The sequence below is a fragment of the Hibiscus syriacus genome, unplaced genomic scaffold, assembly GCF_006381635.1.
Source record: "Hibiscus syriacus cultivar Baekdansim isolate YM2019G1 unplaced genomic scaffold, ASM638163v2 tig00110076_pilon, whole genome shotgun sequence".
NCBI lineage: Eukaryota > Viridiplantae > Streptophyta > Magnoliopsida > Malvales > Malvaceae > Hibiscus > Hibiscus syriacus.
This window is the reverse complement of record NW_024062586.1, coordinates 1,272,054-1,285,745: the sequence shown is the minus strand read 5'-3', so window position 1 is coordinate 1,285,745 and position 13,692 is coordinate 1,272,054. Positions and strand designations below refer to the sequence as shown.

The 13,692-nt window shown below is 33.2% G+C and overlaps 1 protein-coding gene across 1 annotated transcript in view; it reads left to right on the top strand.

The window, feature by feature from the left end:
• LOC120214602 overlaps positions 1–13,426 on the top strand; it is a 37,244-nt gene extending 23,818 nt beyond the window's left edge. Inside the window, exons 2-11 of the mRNA XM_039212454.1 lie at positions 7,099–7,296; positions 7,478–7,535; positions 7,949–8,041; positions 8,452–8,562; positions 8,997–9,357; positions 9,436–9,629; positions 11,753–11,862; positions 12,515–12,573; positions 12,659–12,846; positions 13,098–13,426. Of these exons, the coding sequence (XP_039068385.1) occupies positions 7,099–7,296; positions 7,478–7,535; positions 7,949–8,041; positions 8,452–8,562; positions 8,997–9,357; positions 9,436–9,629; positions 11,753–11,862; positions 12,515–12,573; positions 12,659–12,846; positions 13,098–13,286 (1,561 nt within the window). The 3' untranslated portion in view covers positions 13,287–13,426. The remainder of the gene's footprint in view (positions 1–7,098; positions 7,297–7,477; positions 7,536–7,948; positions 8,042–8,451; positions 8,563–8,996; positions 9,358–9,435; positions 9,630–11,752; positions 11,863–12,514; positions 12,574–12,658; positions 12,847–13,097) is intronic.
• The last annotated feature ends 266 nt before the right edge of the window (positions 13,427–13,692 follow it).

The window sequence follows — 13,692 nt, the reverse complement described above, 5'->3', positions numbered from 1 at the left end:
CAAGCCACGAGAAAAAAATTCAAACTCATGGTACATTGATAGTGGATGCTCAAGACACATGACCAGGGACAAAAGCCGGTTCATAGAGTTTAGCGCCAAAAATGGAGGAGAAGTTATTTTTGGTGATAATTCAAAAAGTCACATTGAAGGTATAGGTACAATAGGTAATACCTCTTCTATACAAATTAAAAATGTTTTATATGTGAATGAGTTAAAGCATAATCTTTTGAGTATTAGTCAATTATGTGATAAGGGATTCAATGTCATGTTTGAAACTAATGGTTGTAAAGTCATTGACATTGTATCTAATCGGATTGTTCTTATTGGTCATAGAATAGGAAACATTTACATGGTGCATTTATATTCTATTGATATGACTAATTTATGCCTAGTTGCTAAGGATGAGCATGATAGTTGGTTATGACATAGGAGACTAGGACATGCTAGTATGAGCATTTTGCAACGGCTAATTCAAGGTGATTTAGTTCGAGGGTTTCCTAAACTAAAATTTGATAATGATAAAATCTGTGATGCTTGTGCTAAATGAAAACAGAAACGAGTTTCTTTTAAATCCATTAACGATGTATCAACTAGTAGAGTATTACAATTGATCCACTTAGATCTTTTTGGGCCATCTAGAACTACTAGCTTGGGTGGAAAACAATATGCATTTGTCTTGGTAGATGATTATTCTAGATATACTTGGGTTCTATTCTTAAGTACAAAAGATGAAGCATTAGAAAAATTCATCACGTTTTCAAAAGTAATCCAAAACGAAAAAGGTTACTCTATAATTAGTGTTAAGAGTGATTATGGAACTGAATTTGAAAATCTTGGATTTACTGAATTTTGTAATTCAAATGGTATTAGCCATAATTTTTCATCATTTAAAACCCTTCAACAAAATGGAGTTGTTGAGAGGAAAAATCGAACTTTAGAAGAAATAGCTAGAACCATGCTTTGTGAAAACAATTTGCCAAAATATTTTTGGGTGGAAGCCACAAATACCGCTTGTTATGTTATTAATTAAGTAATGATTAGGCCTATTTTAAAGAAAATTCCATATGAACTTTTTAAAAATAAAAATCCTAACATTAGTTATTTTCATCCTTTTGGATGTAAATGTTTTGTTTTAAACAACGGTAAAGACAATCTTGACAAATTTGATGCTAAAAGTGATGAATGAATTTTTCTGGGATATTCCTTAAATTCTAAAGCTTATCGAGTATTTAATAAAAAAAACTTTGGTTGTAGAAGAGTTTATACATGTTTTCGATGATAATCTCCTTCCGAGGAAGGATTCTTGTTTGAATGATGATGTAGGTGTTATAAATACAAATGATGTTAGACATGACGTTGGAGAATCATCATCAAAGGAAGAAACGAAAGATGAGGAAACTCATGATCCTCTCGAGAATCCAACCATTGAAGAAAAGGAAGTATCTTACCCAAGAGAGTACAACTATGTTAATGATGGTGAAATTATAGGTGATCCATCAAAAAGGGTAATAACTCGATCTTCTCTTAGAAATATTTGTAATTTTGTTGCATTTATCTCATGCATAGAGCCTAAGAATATTAAAGAAGCATTAAAAGATGAACATTGAATTATGGTTATGCAAGAAGAGTTAAATCAATTTGAGAGAAGTAAAGTATGGACATTAGTTGAAAGGCCTAGTAATAAATCTACTGTAGGTACTAGATAGGTATTTAGGAATAAGCTTAATAAAAGTGGTAATATAGTGAGGAACAAGGCTAGACTTGTTGAGGCTATACTCAAGAAGAAGGCATAGACTATGATGAAACATACGCTCTCGTAGCTAGGATGGAAGCAATTAGAATGTTATTAGCATTTGCATGTTTTCATGAATTTAAATTATATCAAATGGATGTTAAAAGTGCATTTTTAAATTGTTTTATAAAGGAAGAAGTGTATGTGGAACAACCTACAGGTTTTGAAAATTTAAAATTTTCAAATCATGTTCTTAAATTGACAAAAACGTTTTATGGTTTAAAACAAGCTCATAGAGCTTGGTATGAAAGATTGTCAAATATTTTAATTGAAAAAGATTTTTCAAAAGGGAAGGTTGACACTACATTGTTTTTAAAGCATAAAGGTAAAGATTTATTAGTAGTTGAAATTTATGTTGATGATATAATATTTGGTTCTACTAATGATGTTCTTTGCCAAGAACTAAGCTAATGCAAAGTGAATTCGAAATGAGCATGATGGGGGAGTTTTCATTTTTCTTAATACTCCAAATCAAGCAAAGAAAAGATGACATCTTCATTAATCAAGCTAAATATGTCAAAGATATGCTCAGGAAGTTTGGACTGGAAAATGGGAAACCCCATGACACTCCAATGAGCTCATCAACAAAGCTTGGCATAGATGAATGAGGTAAATGTGTGGATGTTAAATTATATAGGTCAATGATTGACTCTTTGTTTTATCTAACTGCAAGTAGACCTGACATTATGTTTAGTGTTTGCTTATGTGCTAGATTTCAATCATGTCCTAAGGAATCACATTTACTAGCTATTAAGAGAATCTTTAGATACCTTAAGGACACTCCTAGTTTAGGACTTTGGTATCCTAGAGACTCTAGTTTTAGCTTGTATGCCTTTCTAATGCAGATTATGGAAGATGCAAATTAGATAGGAAAAGCACCTTCGGTACTTGCCAATTCCTTGGAAATATACTGATTTCTTGGTTTTCAAAGAAACAAAATTGTGTCGCATTATCTACCACTGAAGCAGAATATATTTCAGCCGGTAGTTGTTGTGCACAAGTTTTATGGATGAAACAACAACTTTTTGATTATGGAATTGAAGTAGGTAACATTCCTATCAAGTGTGACAATACTAGTGCTATTTGTCTCACTAAAAATCCCATCCAACACTCTAGAACTAAGCATATTGAAATAATACATCACTTCATTAGAGACCATGTCGCTAAGGAAGATGTGGTTCTAGAATTTGTTGATACTTTGCATCGATGAGCGAATATATTTACAAAGCCTTTAGACAAGGAAAAATTTTGGACACTTAGGAGAGAATTAGTTTTAACTGACCTATCTTCACTAAGTGTTTAAAACAATTTTAGCACTTTTAAATTTAAATGAAAAATGCTTATAATAATAATTTTTTATTGCATTCTTTGCTATTAGTTAGGGGGAGTTTATGTTATTTGGTAAAAATTAATTTTATGTTCAAATGTAGTTTAAAGATTAATTTGATTGATTAAACATTATTAATTTTCAATAAATGAGTTGCCAATACCACTAGAGCTAATTAATTTAGCATTTTGAGTGTTTAACACGGATTTTTGACATTTTTGTGCTTAGTGCATCGATACACTTAACAGTGCATCGATGCATCCCTTTGAATGTGCATCGATACACCATGAAAGTGCACCAATGCACGCCTTGAATGCGCATCGATGCACAGGGTCATGCATCGATGCATCCGTCGGGTTTTGGGTTTAAAAGGATTATTTTTCTCATTTGTTTCAAATCCTAAAACTAAACACTCTCTAGCCGTACGCCTCTCTTCTCTAAAATCTCCTTTTACTCAAAATCAACGAAATTTTATCAGAATCTTCGAGCTTTTCATCTCCTAATCCTGTTTTAATCATCAAATCTTTCAAAACAACATCACATTCCCTCAAATCTGAAAATTTTCAAGGTAATGTTTTAAAAAAATCTATTTTATTGATTTTTGATCTTAGGACTAGTTTAAATTAGTTATAGGATGAACATTATATCGGGCATTGATTGTTTGATGATTATAAACTAGATTTTATAACTAATTTCATTAAAAACTCACAAATTTTTAATAAATTTCTAAATTTTCGAGAAAAAAAAATCGAAATTCTGATTTTAATTTTTAAATTTGATATTTTTGATTTAATTATGTTGTTTTCATGAAAACTATACATATTATGATTTTTCAAAAATTATTTTCAAATAGTTTTCAAAACCTTGCCAATTAGGATTTAATTTAGAGAACCTTGAATTATTGAGGACTCAATTGAGTTTTAGGATTGATTAAATTACATACATGTGTTTCAATTTGCAGGTTATATTCATTTTTTCGATTCCTAAACCATATCTAATCTCAAACGCCCTAGAACGTCATCGAGTCGTTCTCGTTCAAACCAACCTCCAAATCTCATTCCTCCTCTACCTAATAGTCTAATAGGATCCTATTTTGATATGCCTGAATGTCGTAGAGACGAATTGTACTCTAGGTACAGAAATTCTTTCCAATCCTATAGAATCCGAGAAGAGCGTATTCCTTCTCTTCAAGCCATGATTGATATTGACTTCGAATACCTTTCGATTCTTAAAACTTGGAAGTTTGATAAATTATTTCACCTCAAACCTATCGTCTATCAACAGTTAGTCCGCATCTTCTACTCCAATGCGGTATGCATTTAAAACCAAACTCAATGTGGGACTATAGCCATTAGATCTTATCTTTTAGGCCAATATATTAATATTGACCCCGAGATTATAGCTTTTCGCTTTGGGTTAGATGATGATGGGAATGAGAATGAAAATGTGGAATATCCCTATGTTCCAAACTCTAGTGTTAGTACTCTACGATCTCATCACGATCGTTTTCTTCATTTGATGATCTCTTGGTGGTTTAGACCATCCGGAGGTAGGTACTCCACTCTTCGTACTAGGGATTTATGGTGGATGCACTGTATTAAGAATAAGATCAAAATAAATCTGCCCTATATTATATTTAGTCAACTAGTGGACATCATAAACATTGTTCCTTCAAAACATATCAAACCATTGATTTATGGATGTCTTCTTAGTAACCTTTTTATCAAACTCGGTTTAAACGTCTCTCTCGATAATCCTATCCCTCTCCAAAATCAAATCAATCTCACCTCATTGAAGAAAGCAGATTGGAAACAAGACGAGGAACCGATCTTTGGGTATTTTGACCCGGTAAGCAAACTCCGGGAGCTAGTTCTTCACGAGCTGCTCCTAGCTCTTCTCATGCTCCTCCTCCTCCGGCACCGGCTGCTGATGATGATCCCGAGTTTCAACAACTTATGCAAGATATCGACGATCATGTACCAAACGATGAGCCTGCACCGGAACCAGCACGACAAGAAGATCAAACGCCACCCTATTTTTGATCTTTCTTGGAGTCGTTTGATCTGAGGTTTACCTCCATGGAGTCTCAGATTACTAAGTTTCAGTGGGAGATGCGTGAACGAATGGACGCTATCACTCTTGAAGTTCGAGCTCATTATCCTTCTCCTCCCGACCCTCCTATGGATTAGACCTTTTCCATGCTTTCTTAAAACTTGGATTGATATTTGTTTTGATGTTTCTGAATTATTTGTTTTGGATTGATAAATGTTTGAATTTGTTAGGAGTTGGATGTTTTATGGATTTTGAACTTATTATATATATATTTGGTTTGATTTTATCTTTATTATTTTGAGCTTAATGATTATTAATTTTTGCATCATATTAGTTCATTATGACCAATTATGTCATTTCACATTTGATTATGAATATTGATTATGAAACTAATGGCTAATCTCTCTTTTGATTTTGATCTTAGCAGCTTAAGCTATATATATATATATAATCAATTGGCTATATATATATTTGATCTATTTTAAGTCTTTTTTATTTAACAAAAAGGGGGAGAAGTGTTAAGTGTTAAAATGTTTTAAAAGGGAGAAGTGTTAAAGTAAGGGGAGTAATTTCAAACTTAATTTTTCAAAACTTATTTTCAAAGAAAATCTTAAAATTACACATGTTTTGTTATATCAAAAAGGGAGAGATTGTTGAAAACATTTTGATGTTTCGATATAACAAATTAAGTTAAATGAATTTTAAGATTTTACAAATGATTTTCTAAATATATTCGATTTAATTACTCGAATATCAAAATTATTATTCCAAGTCTTCAAGATCAATTTCAAATCTTACTAAAAGTGTAAAATTATGTTTTATACTTAATATATTTTGAAACAATTTTCACAAAGTATTTTCAACCAAAATCAAGTCTAAAATCAATTTTTCAAAGTGATGCACCGATGCACCAATCCATGCATCGATATACCATGGAATAAATTGAACATCGAATGCATTTCATGCATCGATGCACTCAGAGTTTTAAGAAAACATTGAATGCATTTGATGCATCGATGCACCAGTCATGCATCGATGCACTCTGGCTATTTTGAAACATCGAATGCATTTCATGCATCGATGCACTCTTAGTGCACCGATGCACTAAGGGTCCAACGATCAAAATATTTAAATTTTACACTTGATGCACCGATGCACCTTGGGTATGCATCGATGTGCTGACGCTCTCAACTGATTTAATTAATTGTTTTCACACTTAAACGGCTCTATTGACTCCACTAATCATCCCCAACATTCAGAATCATTTGGAGGTGTATTTAAACAAGCTTAGAAGCCATTGATCAACAACAAGAATACACAAGAAATAAGAATCAAGAGAGAATCAAAGAGAAAGCATCAAACCTCAAGTTTGAGCAATTCAAGCATATTTTTCATTCAATATTCATTTTGCTTTCAAGAACACTACTTGTACTCAATTGTATTCATTTTTGAGTGTTCTTTTCTTTGTTATATGAATTGTGCAAACAATCTACCTTGTGAGAATTTCCTTGTAAGTTTGCAAATTTGTAATCTTCTCTTTGAGAAAGAGTGTTCTCAAGAATTGGGGTATATTCTTGAGGGAGTTATAAGGTTATCTCTTTGGCCTCAAAAGAAAGAACAAATTAGTGAATTTGTTGAAAAATTCTTAGTGTGGATAGCTAAGGTAGTGGACATAGACTTTGATTGAGAAAGTCGAATCACTTTAAATCGTTGTGCAAATCTTTTCAATTTTCTGTAAAAGATTTCACCAAAATTTTAATTGTCAATTCACCCCTTTTGGTCAATTTCATCGATCGATTAACTCAACAATTTTCTCTCTCTTTCTGTTGTGTGCATGCTCATGCTAGTCTTCTTTGAATGATTCTTTTCTTTTACTTTCTGGACTGAAGATTCTTGTAATAAGAGATTGACCTTTTTTTTAATACAGTATCCAGGGAGCTCCTCTGGGTTATCTAATATTTTTTGCTGTACCTTTTATTTTGAAATCAATTAACTGGTCATGGTCGTGGTCAAATTCGGTTCTGCAAGAACTGCTGAAATTATACAATGGAGAGCTACCATCAATGAATTATGCTGCAAATACTGGAAAGAGGTCTAGGTTTCTTGAGAGATGCGTGTCAAATGGGTATCAGATTTTCTTTTTTTCCTTTTTAAAGTACTTCTACATAGTGCTAAAGGTTTGTAGTTTATCTGATAATTATACTTAGCTTGTTTAGAATTTGGAATACAATTATCAAAAAGCATCATTGTGGTAATAAATTACACATTCAAAGAAGCTTTTAATTGTATAATTTTTGTTACTGCAGAAAATGTTCTACATTGATTCTGAAGTATAAGTCCAGTGAAGGCTTTGACTTTGAGCAGGTAGGCTTCATTGTTTGTTTCTCTCCCTTTATTATCACTATAAAAGCTTATTTTGCAGCAGCTGTTCTTCTTGACCTTTTGCAATTTCATACCAGTAAGGCAGTAATATTATTCAATAACTTGTCCTTTTACTTTTTATCATGTTGTAAACTAAAGAAATCTGTAAGGTACATTTTCCTAGAGAGGCTTGCTATATGAGTGGCTTGATTTTATACCTTCACACTTCTTTTGGCCATGTAATTTTGTTCTCGGTTCTACATTATGAGTAATTTACTATGAAGAAGTTAAGCATTTTTTTATCAAAATTTATTGCTAGCTGCATTTATTTATTTCAATTATCCATGAACATTCAAAAAGGAAATGTGCAAATCCTTTTGTATTTTCTTAGTATCTTTCACTTGATACTTTTGCAGGTTATAGCTGCAATTACTTATCAAATCATCCCTGCTGACGCACAATTGGCCAAGATCCCTCTTGCCGCTGTTAGTTCAATCTACCAGAATAAGGTTTGTTCTCTTTTCTATTTGTTTTGCACTCATTGGTTTGCTGCTTGTTATTGTTCAAAATATCTTTTCTTCTGGATTGCCCGAGGATTGGACTTGTACCTTATCTCACAACGCTATGGATTGATGTTTGTCAAATTATGATAATTGCCTCATCATGTGCTTCAATAATCTTTTTCTATTCGGTGAAAATTCAAAAGCAGCTTGGATAATATGAAAAACCATTTGGAATTAAAAAATATGGAAATATAGTTTTAAATGAGTGAATGTTCTTTTGAGGGGGTTTGGTTAAAATCTGCAGGAATTTCGTAACTTATTGAGCTCTGCTCATATACATTACGGCTGTCTTATTGTTGGATGATAGTTTAGGTATCTCATGTTCTAAGCTAACTGTCATATTTCAATACTTCCAGGGTATCGGTCAGTTTTTGTATATGGAATTGAAGAAGAGACTTCGGAGTGTTGGTATCCGGACCATATTTTGTTGGGGTGACAAGGAATCTGAAGGTTTTTGGCTTAAACAGGTAATGAATGGAACATATCATAACTGGCTGACCTGTTCATCTATTCTTAATGTGAATGAGAATATATCTTGTTCATCCTGTAAATCATAACTAATTTATTTAACATACACCAGATAGTAACACACTCACTATTTGAATGGTTGATAAGAAAAAACAAAACAAATTTTGTTTTAAATAAAATTGACTATTAGGTAGTTTTTTAATTTAAAAATACATATATATCCTTAAACTTGTATAACTGTTAGTAACTTGGTATAAATTATGTTAACTCTTGATGTGAACTTACTCATTCTTTTTAAAATAGTATAGATACAGATAATTTTGTAGATGTGTAATTATTTCTTACTTAGAAACAAAAATCATTAGTCATTCATGCTGAAAAAAAGGCTATTGCTTTTTTGATGCTCGATTTCTGTGATACTTGAAAATTCCAGGGCTTTATATCAATAACAGAAGTGGATGAAAGGGGTAGAGCTTGTCGGCTTCCTATTAGAGATTTTATACGCAAAGCCCTATGCTTTCCTGGTGGTTCAACCCTTATGGTTTGTCATCTTAATAAGGATACGTCAGTTGCAGGAGAAAATGTAAGGTACTGTTTTCCACTTAACCCTTGCCAGAGGTCTCAATCACCAACCGCTGACGGATCTGTAGGTGAGAAGGGAGCCAATATTGCTGCCAAACAGTGTTCTTGTGCTTCACAGAGAACAAAGAGGAAGGTTTGGGAAGCTTCATTGTCATCTTTGAAGACACAAAAATTGAAGGGAACTCATCAAATTGACAGTCATCAAAATGGCTGCCAGTAAGCTTCTGACTGGCATATAATCCCAGATATTGATGGTTCCGAGCTTGTTGAATTCTCATTCCTTTCAACAGATATATCATCCATGGCAGTTACTCCTGGGATTTCTTTGGTTAATAATTGCATGGTAAATAAAGCTCAAGAAGGTAAATCACGTTCTATGACTCCAGAAGCACTGACAACTGAAGAATTTCAGCCACATAGAGAATGCTTTAGAATTATGTTGATGAATATTGCTGATGATTCAAAGAAAGCAAACCTTATAAAGGTATGTTCATTTCATTTGATGTGAATAATGCGTACATGTAACGACAAACTGAGTCCTTTCATACTCTGTAGGGGCTGACCATAATTGTGTCTTATTGCCCAAGCTGAAGTCTTATTTAACTTTTTTAATCCTTTCCAGTGTTTAAAATGGTGCGCCCAAGGCGCGCCTAGGCGATGAGGCGACGGTGAAGCGCCTATTTTGGCCTGGGCGAGGCGACTTTGATCAGGCGCAGCCAGGCACGCACAAGGCCCAAAAAGGCACCGCCTTTCCATTTTCTTTGTTCTTTGGGTTGTGCTTATTTGTTGTTTGCTTGCAAAAGTTGAATTTTCCAAGTTAGGGGGAGTGACACATGAAATTTAGTTATTTTAATGTTTTTTTACTTCAGAAATATTTTAGTAATTATAAGACCTTATGGATGGCTAAGATTATAAGTTATCTTTAGGGTTGTGCTTATTTGTTGTTTGCTTGCAAAAGTTGAATTTTTCAAGCTGAGGGGAATGACACATGAGATTTAGTTATTTTAATTTTTTTTTACTTCAGAAATATTTTATGAATCTAGGGATAGCATTAACTTTATTAGTAACCTTAGTATAGATAAGTTGTAAAATATTTACATCTATATTATTCTTATTATTTTCTTGAATTAATAGAAAGAAGCTAGTAGTTTTAACCCTAAGTTTCCTAAAGTTCCACCTTTCTTACTCGTTTGTTCAGCCATAATTTATTGATTCTTATTATTTTCTTTCTTGTTTAATTGCTTCATGTGCATTTATACATTCTCCTTGATTGATTCATGTTGAATTTGAACATTTAAAGAATCATATTATTCGTATAACACAATTTTATTGAATGTAAATAATTTTGAAGTGATGCTTAATACATAAAATGTTGATGATGAATACTCTTTGGTGTTTACATTGCAAGATCTGTTCTTTTTGCTTGACTATACAACTGGAAAAAATCCTTATATGAGTATATCTTTTATTTTCAAAAAATGCACCTCACTTCAATAAGGTGCGCACTCACCTCGGCTATAATACCCTATCGCTTTGGAGCCCCTTGCGCCCTTTTTAACATTGATCCTTTCACATGATTTTATCTGCCATCAACTAGCGTTTCCACAATAAAACAACATAAAAAAATAGCCTCCGAAAGCATGTTCCCTAGATTGAGTTAAGAAATTTGCTTTACTTGAAGTCAACAAACCAGCTGCTGAAGAAACGAAAACTCTTCTTAAAACAATTTTGCACTTCTCCGGTTCTCCCGTTTAAGGTGCAGGTCTTTCCAATCTCTTCAACTGAATTTTTATGTTGTTATGTCTTCTTCTAAATTCAGAAATTTGCAGTTTATATTATTTGTTACAACAACAAGCTTCTTCTAGGATTCCTCTTTTTAACTTTTTGATAGCTTATTGAAGAGATTGTAAAACTTGTATTTTCCTTTGTTTTGAGAAAGAACTTGTTAGAACAATTGAAGTCGTAAAACTGCACAAAGGTGACTTTTTTTTCAGTGTTTATGCAGGGACTGGGGCTAGGAACCCACCTATGTCTTGACAAGTGAACTTTTAGGATCTAAAAGATGTGACCATACATTGTGCTATAAATTGATTTTCAAAGCCAAAAGCTTGGTTAAAGCTTCAAGGGAAGCTCACCAATTATTCTTTCTTGGGGGTACCAGCAGCTCTAATAGATCCTAAATATCTAAATAGATCAATTACATACCTAACTCTGGATTACAATAGGAAAGTCTGGCTTGCTTCCTGAGTGGTTGTCTAGTCTATTACTAAATGATGAAAATCTTTTATCACGTAAGCTTTTCTAAAGTTTTTAAAGAACTTTATGCAGATCTTAATTCCTTTCCACTGAAAAATGCATTATCGTTTAAGTTTTCTGACTCTGCAAGTTCTGATTGATTAACCTCCTTTTTCCCCTTTTGCATTACATTGGCTATGTTTTTTTCTCAAAGCTGACATAGCTTTTTAACTCAGCGATAGGCTTTGTTATTGTTTTACTTGGTTCAGTTTACTGGTGTTGAGAATTTGCTTCAGTTTCATTTACCCTGTAATTTTTCAGGCTGCCTTATTTGACAAAAATGTTTTAAGAATTTTATTTATTTTGATATAGGTAATTGAAAACCTTGGTGGCTCCCCTGCCCTTGATGGAAGCATAAGCACACATGTTGTCACTGGAAAAGTGAGAAAAACACTGAATTTCTGTACTGCTCTCTGTTCAGGGTAAGTCTCAGTTGGATGTTAAATTGCTTTGGCTTTGCTTTCATGGATAACGTGAATATGTTCAGGGTAAGTCTCAATCTGAATAAAAAGAGTTGAGATTTGAGGGGGGAGAGAGAAAAGGGTGAGGGAAGCTGAATAGAGACAAAACGGAGGGGATGATGGTACCTAATTTTAAGATAGTATCAAGTAATTTAAAGATATCTACTTTGCAAGAAATTAGGTAAAGTATTTTCTTTTGTTCAAAGGTTTGGTGAAGCTTTCTTTTACCGACATTTTATAAGGTAAGCATTTCTGCAATACCCTTGGATTCCTTATTTGGCTTGAATATGGACTTCTATTTGCTACTACATCAATGGCAACGTAGTACTGATAGCATAAAAAGCAATGCTGTTTAACTCATGTTTAAATGTCACGAAGATCAACTTGCATGCTAGCATTTTGTATCATAATTTATAAGCATTGTAGAAAGCATTATTATATCCATAAAGATGGAAACTTTCATCTTTTTTTTTAATTTTGTTTGTTTCTCAGCTTGTTTCATTGCAAGACTCCTTGCTTTGACTCATGGATATTTGAACATAAATACTTTTGTTTGCACAAATGCATCTGATGCGTTTTAGATTCACTGCATGGATGTCTGACTTTATGCCAGGGCTTGGATAGTTTCACCGAGTTGGTTAAAAGAAAGCTCTAGGCAAGGAAAATTTGTGGGTGAGTTGAGAAGAATGTATAGATTTTGACCGCTTATCTTTGGTAAACTGCTATGAATGTTTCAACTTTTCTTCTTACATTACAGATGAGTTGCCTTATATAATACACGATGAAGATTACGCGTTGAAATACAGAACCGAGCTAAAAGATTGTGTTATTCGGGCAAAAGCAAGGCCTGGAGCTATGCTTAAAGGATATAACTTGTGCATTGCAGCTCATGTTCAACCCCCTGTCAGGACTCTTTCTGCCATCATCAAGTCAGCAGGTGGAAATGTAAGCTCTTGACATGTTGCTTTGATTAAGTGGTGATTTATTTGTCCAGCATAATTAAAACGATGATTTACATCATCAAAGTAATCTGCCAATGACAGCTTGCAGGGGGCAGTTCTCGATTAATTTTGCATGAACTAATTTTAACCTTGCTTGTTTAGATAATTTATGATTTAAAGTTGGGTGTAATTTCTCTTTATTCCTCCTGATCAACTTTATGTGCTGTTTGCTACATGTGATGGTATTGATGTAAGATTATTGGTGGACTGGACAAAGTAAGTGAAGCATGGAAAAAAATCTTCATTGCCTGTGAAGAAGACATGGAGGAAGCACTGTCAGCTCAAAAGAGAGGGATACGAGCTTTCAACAGCGAGTGGTTGATGAACTGTGTGATGAGACAAAAGCTAGACTTGGAAGCTACCCAATTTGCAGAGTCCTTGTAGGGATATTTGGTAAATTAAGGTACAACTTGTGTTTTCATTGTCCCCAATGACTTTCCTTTTACATACATGGGAGGGCATTGCAGTTTTTAGGATAACTTTTTTTTTATTTTCATTTGTAAATTTATAGTACGAAGAAGAATTATGGGTGAAAGATATCGGGAAAATGAATCATGCTGGTGACTAGAAAGAGTTTTGCAAAATATTATTGGCTGCCAGAGAAACTACCATCCTATTAGATATAAGGAATGGACAAACACAAGAATTTTGGTAGTGGGTGCGAACTGAAGTTATATTAAAAATTTAGTGAGTGCAAAATAAGATAATCAATAGAAAATACTAAAAAAACCTAAAATATAAATAAATTTAAAACTTTTAGAAGATGTGATTGTACTTAATAGCGGATTCA